The 17143-nt window shown below is 39.5% G+C and overlaps 1 protein-coding gene and 1 long non-coding RNA gene across 16 annotated transcripts in view; one reads left to right on the forward strand and one right to left on the reverse strand.

Moving 5' to 3' along the window:
• Positions 1-17143, forward strand: part of plekha6 (pleckstrin homology domain containing, family A member 6) — a 103010-nt gene that overhangs the window by 60853 nt on the left and 25014 nt on the right. For 11 of the 14 annotated variants that reach the window (XM_053673997.1, XM_053674001.1, XM_053674000.1 and 8 more), the window contains 2 exons: positions 217-289; positions 10449-10549. In XM_053673997.1, the coding sequence (XP_053529972.1) occupies positions 217-289; positions 10449-10549 (174 nt within the window). Of the gene's footprint in view, positions 1-216; positions 290-10056; positions 10328-10448; positions 10550-13323; positions 15709-17143 lie in introns of those variants that run through there. The other 3 variants (XM_053674002.1, XM_053674004.1, XM_053674005.1) reach the window with 3 other exon arrangements.
• Positions 5370-12053, reverse strand: LOC128628906 (uncharacterized). Of its 2 annotated transcripts, none has more exons than XR_008393156.1 (2): positions 11320-12053; positions 5370-7900 (listed from the first exon to the last, which is right to left on the reverse strand). It is a non-coding gene; the product is annotated as an uncharacterized LOC128628906 (long non-coding RNA). The 2 variants fall into 2 exon arrangements; XR_008393155.1 differs by lacking the exon at positions 11320-12053 and adding an exon at positions 9632-9759.

The following is a 17143-nucleotide window of genomic DNA, read 5'->3' on the forward strand; positions in this document are numbered from 1 at the left end:
TTAAATCATTAACGCAGCTGCCTATGTAATCATTCCTATTATGCCATCAGTTAGACCTATTGATATAATGTATTGCTAATAGTTTCAAAGTCAATCTATCGAGAGATATTAGATATTAGTCCTCCTGTCTTATATAACAACCATCTGGCACTAAACATAATGATGATTTGCTGTTGTTAGAGTTGGAATATAATGATTATAATGTTGTTATTTCAGGCCAGCAGTGGTGTGAAGCAGTGGAACAAGCGCTGGTTTGTGCTCACAGATCGATGTCTCTTCTATTATAAAGGTCGGTTGAGAAAATATTTTTCTGTGTGGTTATGTTAATATCGTTCTATTTTGGTATTGCTGGTGGTGACCACACCTTCACGATTTGATTATCCAAATACCATTTACCTACAACTGAGCAGATCCTTTTTTTTTGTATTCATTTGAATGTAGTGTCCTCTGATCCTGTCTGTTCTGCAGATAAGTTGGTCTTACATTAAACACAACAGACAGCATGATTCACAACTAATCTGTCAAAATTCTTGGTTAACATGCTGCTATACTGTGAAAACTATGACACAATAGGAAAGCAATTGGATTTGTATTGAGTTTGTTTATGTGATTCGAAATTTGGCCTATCCTCTAAGTCGGGCAGAAATGTTTGTTATACAAATCCTTATTTCTTTACAGACTGATGAGAGTACACTGTTCTTCATGGTCAATTTATGTGTAACATTATTGTGTGTTTAGTTTAAGACGTTAGATTTGTATTTGCTGCAGTAGATCTCAGAACTCTCCCATGCACGGTTGGCCTTAGGTATTTGTTCTGAATGGATTCATTTGAATATATAGAAATTAACTGTATATCTTATCCTTAATAAATGTATAATTTCAGACTAGTTTGATGATACTAGAGATTACATACATTGCTCAAATGCCTACATGTGGATTTGAATCTTTGTGAGTAACACATACATCACAAGGGTGAAAGGGATGAAAGGGCACTTAAAAGTGGACATTACTTAGACACATTTCCGGGTAATTTCATGGCTGATCAAATGTGTGTTTTATGATGAAAGTTTACGAGGTCATTGTAAAACATCTGTCCGTAGACAGCCTTCAGACACATCTGGGTTATGGTTTGTATGTATGTGGGGTGGTGTGTGTGTGTGTGGGAGGAGTGCTTCTCATTTTGACCTAACCATGAAGGTCATGCAAACAGCACAGCCTCTGAGGACAGATATCAGCTAGCTCCTCCCCTAATCCTCCACCAATCATAGTTTTCCCAGTCATTGTCATGATAAAGACGCTGATCAGTGGCTGCAGCTTAATTTATTATGATATATACAATGGAAATAAAAAGTCTACACATCCCTGTTAAAATGGCAGGTTTTTGTGATGTAAAAAATGTAAATGAAACCTCAGTGTGAAATAAAAAAACAATGTTACAAAAAAAAATATACAATCACCTGTTACATACGTGTGCACACCCTTTTATAATTGGGTGTGTGGCTGTTTTCAGAATGAACCAATCACATTCAAACACGTGTTTAAAAGTAATCATCATACAGCTGTCATCAATGAAATTATTCTGATTAACCTCAAATAAAGATCAGCTGTTTCTGTAGGATTTTCTAAACATCTTCTTGGTTTCGTCCAAGTGCTGAAGTCATGGTCCGCAAAGACCTTACGAAGCACGTATGGTATCTCACTTGTTGAAATGTATCGATCAGCAAAGGGGTATAAAAGAATTTCCAAAACATTAGATATGCCATGGAACACCATAAAGGCCATCATCAACAAATAGAGAAAACAGAGCACCACAGTGACATCGCCAAGAACGGGACGTCCCTCTAAAATTTATAAAAGGACAAGACAAAGTCTTAACAGGGAGGCTGTCAAGAGACCTACAGCACAACGTTCTGTACTGACACCTCTGAACAGTTAAAAAGTCCACAGCAATTTATTCATGGTGGTGTGTGTGTGTGCGTTCACAGTTAAGTTTACTCACCCCTGTCCTTAAAATGAATAAAATCCATAATAGCCAAGCAAAAAGGTAAACACGTTTTAAACTTTTGTAACTCTATGTCCAGTGCTTGGTACAGAAGGCTTAAGCGGCTATGCATTATTATTTTTCTCTCTTTCTTGTTTTATCTTGACTTAACTTTCTCGTGATCTCGACATATCAAAAGTTGTTTTCTTGTGATCATGACTTAATTTTTCTGTGTACTCGACATAACAATATGTTATTTTTATTGATCTGGAGGCAGCAAAAGCAGCATCATTGATGAACAGATTCATTTTTACTTTGATCAGAGACTCACTCGAGGTGAAATTCAGTTCAATTTTATTTGTATAGCGCTTTTTACAATGGACATTGTCTCAAAGCAGCTTTACAGAAATATATAAACACAAGATACAGATTTTAAGTGTGTGGATTAATCCCTATTGAGCAAGCCGGTAGTGATGGTGGCGAGGTATAACTCCCTAAGATGATATGAGGAGGAAACCTTGAGAGGAACCAGACTCAGAAGGGAACCCATCCTCATCTGGGTAACGACGGATGGTGTGAAAGTAAAAGAAAGTTCATTATGGTTTTATGTGAAGTCTGTTTGTTGAACTAGTCCACTGTTCACCAAAGGAGACCTGAGTGCAAAACTTCATGTGGTGACTGCAGTCCCAAGGCCATCGCAGCAACCGTAGTCCGAGCAACCACAGTGAGAATGTCCATGTGGAATTGAGGTCCAAAACTATTTCATGGTACTTCAAGCGGTACCTTCCGAAGCAATTAGCCAATAGCTCTGTGTCTGTGATTGACAACTTCCACATTAGTGTCCAGCATCCCTCTCTCTTACTGCGGAGATAAGTCCAACTCTAAAGCAGGCAATTATTACATTAATGATGCCGATTGTGAAGATGCATGCAACACCAATCCCATTCACAAGGCGTGAGATTTTCTCGAAGAAAAAGATATTATATTGAGATCACAATATAATAAACATAAAATAACAATGATGGCCGCTTAGGGCTTCAATTGCTTGGCTATTTTAGACTTTGTTAGAATTTTGGAGCGGGAGTTTTTAATATAATCCTGATATTACTAAGCTTAACAAGGCCAAGCCATTTTTACTTGTTAAATTCTAAAGTCACCTGGCTTTTGGCCAAAACAGAATTAGGTTCTACGAGTGAATTTTGTTCAGAGTTTTGTGTCAAAGCATGTAGTATGTTATGGTCTGAACCCCCCCCCCCCAAGAGTTTTTCAAAAATAAAATTTTTTGCTTTTGTTTTTACTGCTATCTGGCATTCCAGTGATTGATGGCAACATTAAAGGACAAGTATTGATTACTCTCTGCATGTGACAGCAGTCTCTCATATTTTTCACATGTCTGGGCTATGTGGTAGGGTGGCTAGACGGAAGCCCTTTCTCACAAAAAACATCCAAACTCAAGTAAATCACCTCAGACCACGTGGCAAAATGTGTTATGGTCTGATAATAATTCCACAACACCAGTTTTTTTTCTTCTTCACAAAAACCTGCCATTTTAACAGGGGTGTATAGACTTTTTAGATCCATTGTGGGTTCGACTATAGCTCTACATATATGATAAAAACAAAGTCATTTTTCACCAGAGTCATGTGGGTTGAAGGTGAGACACAAGTGTTGGTAAAACACATCCAATACATAAACATGATGGTACATACAGAAGTAAATGTGTGCTGTGATTATAAGTCTATAGAAAAGTGAGGCTGAAATATTAGTTGCATCCAGGTTGATATTGTGATGTCTAAATTACTGAGACGTGTCGTTTGTGGTTACGTGGGGTTATTGTGGAGAAGTTCACCACAGTGTTGTAACGCTGATCTTATTTAATGCCCCCTAGTGGCCTGGATGCTTGGCTCTATGCGTTTCTTATCTGAAGAGGGCCTGAAGAGGAAGTGTGGGCTGAAAAGCTGGCATGCAGGTTGGGGTGCTGTGGGATCAGCTGGAGACTTGTCAGTGTGAGCGAGGCTTTCCCAAATCTCATTCTCTTTCTCTCAGTCAACTACAATCCTCAGCAGTGTAACACTCACCGCCTCTGACTCTTTCCTGCTCATTCTTTTCAATGAATAAATTGCTGTGGACTTTTTAACTGTTCAGAGGTGTCAGTACAGAATGTTTCGGGGTGTATGAGAGGATTCTGTAATTTGAATGTCAGCCTCCTGGTGCTGAAGAGGAAAATCCTGTTTCATTTCAAACAAAATGCAGTTTTTAAAAGCAAGAGACAAAAGGTTTATTAGCAGTGGTGAAGGTGGATTAGTCTTAGGGACAATAACTATGTAGTGTTTCTGTGTGTGTGTGTGTGTGTGTGTGTGTGTGTGTGTGTGTGTGTGTGTGAGAAGATTGTTAATGATAATGAACAATACTCAGATGCTCGATTGGAATTAAGGGGCCCTATGTGTGTCAAGAAAACATTCCCCACACAATTACACCACCACAAGACAGGTTGGGTCCTTTGATTAATCTGACCCTACTGTCACAGAAGATATTACATTTCATCAGACCAGTCAACTTTTTTCTAATCTTCCAGTAAGGTAATGAGAGGTGTCCCCTGTGTCCATTTACCCCCTCAGGACTGAGAGCAGATCAGACTGCAAATTTTTGCTCCAGTCACTCCAGTCTGGCTCTCTGATCAATTGTTCCTCCATATTCAATAAAAGTGAAACTGCTCACAGTTTTTATAACTAGTAATCCGTTTGTAAACACTGAACCAAAAGAACCTTTTGTCCATACTAGACCTACCCTCTTTATAAATCACTACTGATGTGGTAATGGCGGTATCATGACGCTAAAGCTTCCAAAATCCTTCTTCTTTTTCATCTGACCTCACACTTTATTCTCTCTCTCAACCTCTGAGCTTGCTAAACCCGCTCTAACATATGGGAATACCTGCGTTTCTCCACCCACTACTGACTGTTTGAACTCATACACTGCCGTTCCCCAAGGGAAAGAATCCCACGCATTTGATGCTGGATTTTTACATGCTGTATATTGAAAAGCTGTTTTTTTCCCCTGCCCGATGCACAGATACAGGGGATCTCCATGGTACATTATGTATATACCTGCACTGCTGATAATTCAGTTGAACCAAACTGCAGGCAACTTTTGCTGGGCAAAGCAGTGAGATCTAAGCTAATATAAATGTAATTGTAGAACAGGAATGATCCTGAGACATGTGTATTGCTGCAAGTGCAAGTACATTACTGCTGCTGATACTAATACTTATTACAAACAATTATAGTACTATCCCTATAATAATCAGTCAGACTACAGTAGAGATTACAAGTTATTTTTTAAATTTCATATAACAGGAATCATCAATAACATGTCTAAATTAAAAAAAAAAAAAAGCTTTGAGTTTAGATAAAGCTCAAACTAGTGACATCATGATAAATACAGCCTGACAAACAAAACACAAATCTAATTGCAAAGCTAATCATACCAACCTTGACATGCAGTACTAAGTATTAGCAACATTAACTAAAAACTGAGGGTCAGTTAAAAAGAATCTAAACTGTACTAAAGTGAAATGAACTGTAAACACAGCTCTCTAGCCTGCCTCAACAACCGCATAAAGCACATAAAGAGCATTTTCCAGTGGAATTTAACTCCTTGATGTAATTGGTCCTTGCATCCAAATGCTTCCCAGTGTAATGGGATTTTTGCCAAAGTTTTGATGGACGTTCTGAATGCATGTACTGTCCGTAAAGTTGCTCCTTCCAAGAGGGTGGCTCCTTCAATGTATAACTTGTAGCTCAAAGTGGCATCTAGAAGGACATGAGGCATTATGGGTCTGGATGATGGAGGTATAGTGGACTACGGGCTGGTTTTCTGAATACTCTATACCCTGCTCTAGGTCATTGGTTCTCAAAGTGCAGTCTGAGGACCTCCCATGGTCCATAAATCAAATCTAGGAGGTCTGCAGTCTGTTTTTTGTTGTTGTTGTTTGTTGTTTATGGTCGGTGGAAATTACGACCCACCATTATCAAATACATTATATTTATTATTGAGCTTTATAGCCTGTTTGCCTGGTCATTTGAATTGGTTTAATCCAAACCTCAATTACTCAAATCTGGACCTCAGGGTGAACCACTAGAGGGTGTGTCTCGACACTCCAGCATGTTCCATTCCAATGGCCAGGACCCATCTACTCGATAGATCCATTCTCCACACAAGATTTGGAATAGTCTGCCTCCTGATGTTGTTGGGTGCACATATTTTGGCAATTTACAGGCTTTTAAAACTCCAGCGCATTGTTACTTGGTACAATAGAATGTTTGACTGAGCAGCTGTGAACCATTTGATTTGCCTCCCGTGGCTTCTTTTTGTGAGTATGTTGGCCTACAGCCCATCTATATTGTTGGATGGTGTGGCAATTGTTTACTTATGCATATATATATATATATATATATATATACCCAAGAAACAAAACTACAAAACCAGCCTATAAATAATGTCAGCTTAAACTCAGTGTGTTCTGCCAGAGAAAGTTCAGAATAAAAAGCTGTATGGATATTATACATTTTATTGCATGTTATTGTATGTTATTATACACATTCGAATAATAGTTCTAATATTTGACTAGTAGGATTGTGTTCATTAATATGTACTGTAGAAGTGTATGGAATTTAATTTACAGTTACAGTACTGGCTGCAGAAGTTTTGAGCGCTGGCTGATCACCAGACAAAAGTCACAAGATGCACTTGTTTATGTGAGGGTTTGGTCTGTGTGTTTGATCTGACTGAATGAAAATGTGTTTATATTCCACACTCTTCACTTCAGAATGATTGACACCCCACTGGCAGGACCCAAAGGATAGTATAATTAAAAATTTACACAAACAGCTAGAGGAAAGTTGGTATTTTTCCTAAATAGACATGTGGCAAAAATGTTGGCACTCCTAACCATAACCTGTGGGGTCACCTGACCGTGTAGGATAAGCAGTACTGAAAATGGATTGATGGAATATTCATGAAGGATTCACCTGTGTAATATGGTTAACAAACACTGTAGGATTCCAACCTTCCTGTTAGCACTTTCGCATTCTCATCACACAGCAGTTTAATGCAAGGTTATAAAATAGACATAGGCCACTAATGGCTTCACTGATGGTCCTCCGTGCCCTCATTCCATGTTTTTTTATTTTATTTTTATGATTCAGCTAAGCAGATTTTATAATTATGTGTGGGAGTCCAGCGAGGCCAGTGTAAATGGCATGATTCAAACCTGTTGACTTTGCCTGAGTCTCTCTGGCTAATTATTCTGTTCTGCACCCCCTTTCCTCTCTCCTGTGGCGATAAGAACCGGATCACTGATTCTGTTTGTTATCTTTTAGAGTTAAAATAACTTAGTAATTACATGCAGTGTCTGCTTTAATGGACGCTGAAATTTTTAGTGGAAATTAGCTGGACTTCACAGTAAGAGGTTTGTTTTGCTCATGTCCTTTGGTTCATTTTGCGCAATCTCGTCAATTGATTTGTGCCTTAAGCCAGTTATATAATTATATAAATGAATTAGAGAAGCCTACTGAATGGAGGCGGAAACTCACTCCAGGAGGCTGAAGTTTCTTTTCTTCTGTAAGTAGAGCGACTTCTTGGGACGCCACTGGTCATTTGTGCTTTACTCAAACAACAGTCAGTTAAACACAGAGGCTGGCTGCTGTCCATGCCGTCTCCTTCAATGTGCTTTAATTTCCTGGATATGTCCCAGTGTTGCCTTATCGTCCTGATTTCATCTCCCCCGGCTGTGCTGTGAAAAAGAGGGGAGGGGAATGTGTGACGGAGCAGTTTAATGCCTTGCTTGTCATTCCAGCAAGGGGGACTTAGTGAAAAATGGCTCTGGTCGTCACAGAAGAAATCAAAGTTGTCTGCTGGCTACAATGGGGAACAGAGAGACAGAAAGAGAGGCAGTTTTGTTAATTTGCGAAAAAAAATTATTCTGATAGATGAAGAGTATAGATTGCTGGTCATCACTGTAGAGATCAGAGCCGCATGCCAGCTATGGAGGAGGAGAGAGAACGGATAAGAGACTGAAAACTATTTCTGTGTACTCGACATAACATGTTATTTTTATTGTTCTGGAGGCAGCAAAAGCAGCATCATTGATGAACAAATTCATTTTTACTTTGATCAGAGACTCACTCGAGCTGAAATAGCTCTGTGTCTGTCAGTGATTGACAACATCTACATTAGTGTCCGGCACCCGAGAAGGGGACATCCACCTCTCTTAATGCGCAGATAAAGTCCATCTCTACAGCAGGAAATTATTACATTGATGATGCCGATTGTGAAGACGCCAATGTGCATACAACACCAATCCCATTCACAAGGCGTGAGATTTTCTCAAAGTAAAATCGAGAAAATTGTGTTGAGATCACAATATAATAAACATTAAATAACAATGATGGCCGCTTAGGGCTTCCATTGCTTGGCTAGTTTAGATTTTGTTAGAATTTTGGAGCCGTGAGTTTTTAATATAATCCTGATATTACTATTTTTAACAAGGCCAAGCCATTTTTGCTTGGTAAAGCCTAAACTCGCCTGGCTTTTGGCCAAAACAGAATTAGGTTCTAGATTAATTGGGAATTTTAGTCAGAGTGTGAGTTTTGTGTCAAAGCATGTAGTATGTTATGGTCTGAAAAAACAAACCCTGATTTTTTCTAAAAGAAAATATTTTTGCTTTTGTTTTTACTGCTATCTGGCATTCCAGTGATTGATGGCATGTTGACACGCTATTTCACAAGCATGTATGCGTGTGTGTATAAATAACAGGTGTGTAGACTGCGCGTGAATGTGAATGAGTGTGTAAAGGTGTAAGATCTATGTGTCTGTGTTTTTTTTTCCTGACAGGTTGCTCTTATCAACTGGCCTAATCTGCTGATTTTCTTAAAGAGCAGGCTTTCATGCCTGAGGTTTTCTTTTGTGTTTGTAGGTGTCATTTTTCATTCCTGTAATTTGTTTGGTTTTTGTTGTAGGTGAGTTTTATGATTTGTGCAGGAGTTCAACAATACACATTTAAATTAGTTTAGTGGTTTAACAGGTTGGTAGTCTGACAGTTTCTATGTCCGTATGTTCTGTGTGTGTCTGTGTGTGTGTGTGTGTGTGTGTGTGTGTGTGTGTGTGTGTGTGTGTGTGTGTGTGTGTGTGTGTGTGTGTGTGTGTGTGTCAGAGTGTGAGCAGTTTCTTAAAACACTATCTTCCAAATTAAAGTATTATATTGCGTATTATATTATATAATAAATGTTTGAATGTCAGAAATGTTTGAATAATTAGATTTTTATCATTTGATTCCTTCCCCCTCCTTTATTACTTATGTATTTTTTTTTCTGTTTTGGAATCATTTGACTTCACGTCACCAATCACCTTTACTCATGCAAGAAAGGTTGTGCTACATACAGTAAAGAAATAAAGTCGTTTTCTGAGAGTTGCTTTAAAGGCTTTTAGACTTTCTAATGCATACTAGCATAGAAAAGTTTTTTTTTTAAATGTATTACACTGAAATAAATGATATACTGTACATGTACATGAGTTCCTGGATTGTGTGTGAGTGTGTGTGTGTGTGTGTGTGTGTGTGTGTGTATGCTGGGTGTTTTTGTTTACTCTCACCTGTGCGTGACCGAGCTCTTCCTTTGTACCTGTGACTGGTGCAGATACAGTACGCTTGGATGGATGCCAGAATTCCTGTAATACTGAGTCCTGAATACCTGATATCTCTGTCTCGCTCTCTCTCTCGCTCTCAAACAGCACCCCCCCCCCCCCACCACCCATCCTCTCTCTCTTTCTCTCTAACACCCACACACACACTCTCTCTCTCTCTCTCTCTCTGCCTTGCATGCTCTCTCAGAAGGGCATCCATTTCTCTGACAGCAGCAGCAATAACATTCAGCAAGAGATGACGAACATACGAGAGCACCGAATCTGAATCCTCCTGCCTGCCTCGCTCGCTCACTCACTTGCTCACTCGCTTGCTCCCACGTTTAAAAATTAACACGGCGCTGCATTATTTAGATAACCCAAGTGCTTTACTCGGTCATTCCTTTCCTCTCTCCCTGCCTCCCAGCTCTTTGTCGCTCTCTCCTCGCTGTCACTTCATGCCGTTTCCCTTGGAAAGCGTGCACCTTGTCAACGCTAGACTGCCAGACTAAAATGGATATCTATATTGAGATTCGCCTGCAGTTGCTCTGGAGTTTACTTTTCCATTCTCGCTACGCTATACTGCTGCAGCAGCTCAGAGGAACTCCTAGCGGAAAGTCACTGTGACTCAGACGTGGTTTGCGTATTAACAGCGCCCCTTGTTTTGCTGTGGGTTGGATTGTATTTTTGGATTTAAAAAAAAACACACAAAAAAAAAACTTGTGCATTACGAGGAGTTTTTCGCAGCCCTAATCTTATTTTTGTTGTTGTTCTTTTTCATGCCATCCAGACGAGAAAGAAGAAATTGTCTTGGGAAGCCTTCCTCTCCTCAGCTTTAAGATCGGACCAATCCAGGCTTCAGACAACATCAGCCGCAAGTTCGCCTTTAAGGTGAGTGAATGCTGGGGCTCCAGTGAGGTCAAAGGTTTGAGGATGTGTGGATATGTTTTTATATCTTGGTAGAGACCAAATGTCCCCACACGGATAGGAATAACTGATAGTTTTAACTATCTGCTCCCCACAAGGGAAACTGCTTCTCCTTCTTCTAACAAATACTGCAAAGTAATAATAATAATAATAATGAACTGAGCAAGCCTAAAAGTTTCCTTTTGGTTACTGAGATTAAGATAGGATTAGATTTATGTGTAGCACAGCATTTATTAACTGCATTAATAATGATGTCAGTGGAAGGTCCTCATGCAGATAGTAAGACAAATCTGTGTGTATCAGTGAGAGAGAGAGATGTGATGAGGGTGCAATATTTTTGCTTTCATAGTGATCTGAGGCAGGTAGTGATTTCTGTATCTATAATAACGTCTATACACATTATTATTATTATTATTATTATTATTATTATTATTAATATTATTATTATAAACCACAGTATTATACTATGCACTGCTGCACTCTATGTACAAGACATTTTAAAACTGGGTAGACTATATATTTTTTTAAAACAAGCATATCAAGTTAAAATATTATTTTTACATTACTTACACTAAGGTCAAACTTCTTACCAAGTCTGTTTAAAAAAATGCTATTCATTTAGTACTTGCATAGTGCACTGTATTATGTCATTGAACATCAGAATATTTGAAAGCACACAGCTAAATAGACTGCTGTATGGAAAACCATGATATGGGTCTGTTTGATTACCATACATTTCAATTTTCCACTGTTGTCCAAGTTCTTCGGCTTGTTTTTGATTTGTCTGTCATCCGTCTATAGCAGAACAGGTTTGGCAGGTGTACAGTGAGGAGTGAGTTGTTGTGCTGCCACATGTAATAGTTTAGAGTTTCGTAGCTGAGATCCGGAGTAACACTTCACAGTGGTAGTGTTTTACACTACACTCGTGTTGAAACTAATAGAAGGCTTGTTAACTGGGTTGCGTCAGGTGTTTTGGAGTGAAAGCACTGCGATGTAGTGGTCAGGATTCGGAAAGGAGTTCTTGTTTCTGCGTTAATACGTACACCGTGTTGCGGTGATACAGATGACGTTTGACGACGAGTAAACAGAGTTTATTCGGATTAATAATGACAGCCACTGGCTTCAGTAAAGGAGCATCGTTGGTATATCCACAGGCAAATATCATTGTGGAACATGTCATACGAGACTCCGGGTGTGTTCCATGAGTTGCCTCGGCGTGTGAAGAATGCGAAACTGTGTTTTTTTTGTTGTTTTTTTTTTCACACCGGGTCCTGTTTTCAGTTTTGCCCTCCAGCTGTGTAGGTCTCCTCAGGCGCAGGGTGGAGATTCTTCACAACATGTCCGCGCAGGTTCACAGCGACTTCCGATAAAACCGTCTCTCGCTCTCTCTTTTTTTTTTTTTTTACGAGGTCTCTCAGTTTTAACTGACCCACAGGCCCTACAGGCAGGAACTCTACATTGGTGACCGTTGACTTGGGCTTTTAAAGTATCTGAGGGGTGGGGTGGAGAAGGGCTTTGCTTCAATAAAACCCATTTCAGGATATTTACTGCCTCCATGAAAGCAGCCCTAAATCTGATTTATGGCACCTGAAATTGCAGAAGGTATAAAGGTGATTGTTCATCTGAAAAACATTTCCACGTATAATATGCCGTGTAACAGGTGGAGTTGCGTGTGTTAAAAATAAGCACTGATTCAATGTCATTACTTTGCTCATCCCTGCGAGAGTGATTTCTATTTATGAGGAGTGCTAATGAATTGTGACGCGTCCAGAGACGACGATGTCACGCCCCCTACAACCAGCATTTTTTTTAACTAGTCTATGCACGAAGTTAATAATTAAACAAGAATTGACGAGACGCTATGCGCTGGCAATGTGTGTGTTTGGGTTTAAACCACGCACTGAGAGCCAGAGGTGATTTCACCCAGGCATAATCGAAGACGCTTTGACAGCCACCGCTTCCTTTCCAGCATCACCTCCAGCATCTTATGCTCCTTACTCTGGTTGCACAAATTCAAATGTATCGTTGTCGGTTCTGTCTAATCCTGGTTGATCACCAGAACTGAAGACGGGCCCTGAGGCTGGTGAGGATTTACTTCCTTGTTTTTGAATAGGTGGGATATCTTGTTTCTGATAGTAATATTCCAGTGTCATGTAGCTCATAAGGCTTCATGTTGGCTTTGTCAGAGTTTCATGCAGTATTCTGATCCTTTAGGTTTGGTCTACATGCTGAATATTTTGTTACAAAGCCAAAAACATTATACTGTACATTACACTATACACATTCCCACACATATGCTTTACCGCTGTATCTACATGCTGACTGTACATTGTCTTTCTACATCTCTTGTAATTGTTATGCTCCCTTTCATTATCTCTCTTTTTCTTCATAAGTCGACTCTTAAGTATCACACACACACACATACACACACACACAGAGCGTCATCCTTCACCCGAGAATAGCACTGTTTGAATATTGATGAAGAGGGGTTGCATAACCACTGGGAGGTTGCTCCCTCTCCCTGTCTCCCTCTGCAGGCCTTACAGAGCAGGAAGAAGCCAAATATATATATATATATATATATATATATATATATATATATATATATATATATATATATATATATATTTTTTTTTTTTTAAACCTAGGAACTCCAACATAATCATACAATCTCATTAATGAATGACTTGTTGTGAAGTGCGGATGGATCTGTTTTTGTAACCGCAATTGGTTTAGAAAAAAAAAAATCTACCTTCAGAGATGTGTTATCTGTTGATGTTGTCATTATCCTAGTCATTAAGCTGGGACATGCATGATGTCCGGCTTTATTGAGTTAGAATGCATAGGAAGTCGCATGGGAAAGAGAAGATCAAAGCAATCATATCCTCTTGTTAGTAACCCTGATTCTGTTTCAACAGTGGAAGGATTTCTGTTTTGTAGTACTGATATGGGAGTGATCTGATCTGATATGGAGAACTTCTTCACATAATTGTTTTTTTTTTGGTTCGGTCCCAGAATGCAGTCTTGTCCCAGAACGCGGGGAGACAAGCTGATAAGAAACAAGCTGCAGCCTGTTTGCGCGTGACACTGATTTGCACTTTGAGTTGGGATCGATGACAAAGATCTGTGTAGCACCATCATAAGCTGTGGAAGGACGCTTGTAATGAGACCTTGTCCACTGCACATTCACAAACAAGGACTGAGCAAAAGTTGCAAAAGTACTTGGAGTTATAGGTGTAATTAAGTTCTACCAACTAGAATTAGAACCAGTCGTGTAATGGCAGTTAATAAAAACCAACAAACAAACAAACCTGCATTTAGAAGAGCAACAAGTCCACCATGGACAGAAGTGCTTGGATTGTTTCATTTGTCTGTTAGTTTGACCACTTTATACGATTTACAATGAAAATATTTATGTTGTATTTTTTGCATTTTGTTGCTGATAAAACGAAAAGTTCTTTTATTTCAGCTCACTGTTGATGAACTTAAATATATATTACACTGAAAACCCTAATAGTATTAAAATCAGCACATCATTTGATCAGAAAAGAAAACCGTTTCAGTTCATTTGTGCTCCTGTTATGCCATAAAAATCATTTTTAGTGCTTTTTTTTTTTTTTAGCAATATGAGCCTGTGTGTAAGTTGAGAAATAAAATAAAAAATAAAACAAGATATTTTTGACAACATAAACATGGCAGCAAAAGACTACTATTGTTTTTGTGTTTCTTCCTCTTTTCTCTCTCTATCTCTCTCTCTCTGTCTCTTGTTCTGTGTGTGTGCGCATGTGCGAGTGTGTTTCTGTGCTATTCCCAGTCCCAAATGTTATAATTTCTGTTGATTCCAATCTTGAACAGGTACCATACGCATAACCAGACCATGTGCTACCGGACTGGAGGCCAATCTAAAAAGCATAGGTCTAGTTTTTTGGTGCCAAATGATTTGTATTAGTTACATTGTGCAGTGGTAAAATGCCCTTTATTACACTGTTTTTGGGCATCCTTAAATTTCCGTATGTTCATGGAAAAATTTGCGAGATGTGGAGGATGATGATTATGGTGTACAGGTTACAGGAAATCGCCACTGTTTACTTTAAACCCCTGTGGGTGTAACACCAGATTGTAGTGTTAGACCCAGACCCAACTGACCCAATAATATTGAGAAAGCACCACCAAAATGAACATTAAGTTGCCGTAATTAAAACTCATTCATTCTTTAGTGCATCCTCAGTAAACAGTCAGGGTTGTATTGAATCCAGAGCCTAACCTGGGAACACTGGCTACGAGGCAGGAATACACCCTGGACCATACATCTTCATGGTTATTTGAAGTTGGTTGATAATTAGCAAATGACCCAGTTTCGTATCACCAAATCTAGGGCACGTCATATCACTGAAATCAGGATGTTTGCCCAGTGGGAAGGGTTGTGATGACCTGAACTAGCTGTATTGTTCCCAGTTGCTTAAGACTGTTGTCCCATGGCTGCTGGTATAGGACTCTTATCATTCACGTGGGCACTGTCTATTTATTCACAGCATGGATCAACTCTCAGGAAGCGTCCTGACACAGGAAGGAGGTGTGTGCGTGCATGAGGCAGACAGAGCTGGAGACTGAACACACCCATGCAATCATTCCCTCAGAGTTGCCTAGTCATTATTGGTCACAGTAATCAGTAATTACTCTAGCCTCTGTATTCTTGTTTGCGCTCATGCAGATGACGTTGTCAACACTTTAGCGCATCGAGCAGACTGTAGCCAGCCACTCCCTCGCCTTGAGCTATGAGTTTGTAAGTCTCCAGCTGTTTACTCACAAGACCAGAAGTCTGTCTAATCGTAGTACCTTTGGTGCTGGAGGGAGCAATATGAACTAGCGAGCGCTGTAACGGTTGGTGATGGGTGCAGCAAGCATCAAGTGGTGTGACTCCTGCCAGATTTTATTTGTCCACACAGACTCCATCTGTTGCTCTTTCCGCTGCATTAACCATGCATGACTAAAGAAAAATACCTGGGTGGAGAGAGGGACATACATGCTGAGAGTGTGACAAGAAAGAGGGTCAGCTCAGGATCTTGGAAAATCTGTTGGATGTCGGTGTGTCTGAATTCTGGACGTTAGGACAAAAAAATCAGGTTGGCAATTTTTTTTCCTGCCTTTAATAAACGTTGATGCCTCGATTTTAAGAAAGCATACATATATTTCACCACAATGATGTGGTTTTGTAAGAAGCCAGTATAATAAATGCAGTTAATGTGACTAAACAACTCTTAAGCTTCACTAGCTGAGAGAATTCCTCACACAATGAATGTCAAGCATTGATCATGATGTTGGATGGCTGTGTGCCATAAACAGATGTAAGTCTAATCATTTCAGACATTAACTGTCAAAATGTCCATGATGCACCTGCACCGCAGTCGGATTGGATTTTCTAAACCCAATTTTAAAAAATGCTTTAACTTTATGTGTGATTGAGATAAATGCAACAGAGAGGCATATTTCAGTTCAGGAAAGCCAATTCTGGAGATGTGCCAATCGACATATGAATCTGGAATGATTGACGGGTGTTTTGAATGCTCCCATATTACCGGACTCTCCATAAGCCCCGCCCCCTTTCCTCAATCTCACATTAGTAACTCCTTAACTCGATTGTTCTGCTTGAAAGCAATGCTGATATCCTCGCTTTCTATCAAAGTAAACATGTATGATTCATCTGGCATAATGCTTTAGAAAAAACTCTGCAACTTCCTTAGAGCTGTCCAATCAACAATAGAATAATACTTTATTTAAAAAGATTTCTGATTGTTTGCTATGAAAACATTTCACTTCCTACTGATGAATAGATGAATAGTGTAGTGCTTACTGTTGCCAAGGGCACTCCTCAGTGACTGTCCCATAAGAACAAGAGAACATTTGGCACTGCGTAAAACAACAGGCTCGATTCAGATTACCAACATTCTGCTTCATACATCGTAAAAAACTGGCCGGGGCTCATGCCATTGTCTCCTCGTCTTCCAGATTGTTTGTGGTGTGTTGTTATAGTCTGACCAAAGTCACACTTTTATGGGGAGTATAATATTGATTGTGTACCTTGAAGGAAAGGCATACAGTAGTTGTGTAAGGTATCTTACATGCTAAACGCTAAAGCTTTTTTGCTATTGCCTCGTCTCCGGTGGATATGAGCTCGTAATCCCTCTCGGTTTCTATCTGATACTCCGGTGGGGGACTCTGAGCGCACATTCTCGAGAAAGCACCACTCCTCTCACACATGCTGGGGAATGATGATGTATCAGCCATGTCTGTTCACAGCCTGGTGATGACTTTCAGCTATAATTAAGATCTGGTGTCTATGAATAGCATGGCAGCAGACAGCAAGACAGCAAGTTAATGGCTCTTGGAATGAGATTTATTTTGGATGTTTGTATGTTTTGGATGAAGGACTTCAAAGGCATGACCAAAATAAGAGTCCGACAAGTAAAATATCTAGTTATTCCTCTTTAGCTTTTTATCATTTGTATGCAGACCTAGTTTCATCATGTTGAGCTGTCCAGTTCAATAGAACAACACACA

This window comes from Ictalurus punctatus, chromosome 21 (assembly GCF_001660625.3).
Source record: "Ictalurus punctatus breed USDA103 chromosome 21, Coco_2.0, whole genome shotgun sequence".
In the NCBI taxonomy this organism is placed as follows: Eukaryota; Metazoa; Chordata; class Actinopteri; order Siluriformes; family Ictaluridae; genus Ictalurus; species Ictalurus punctatus.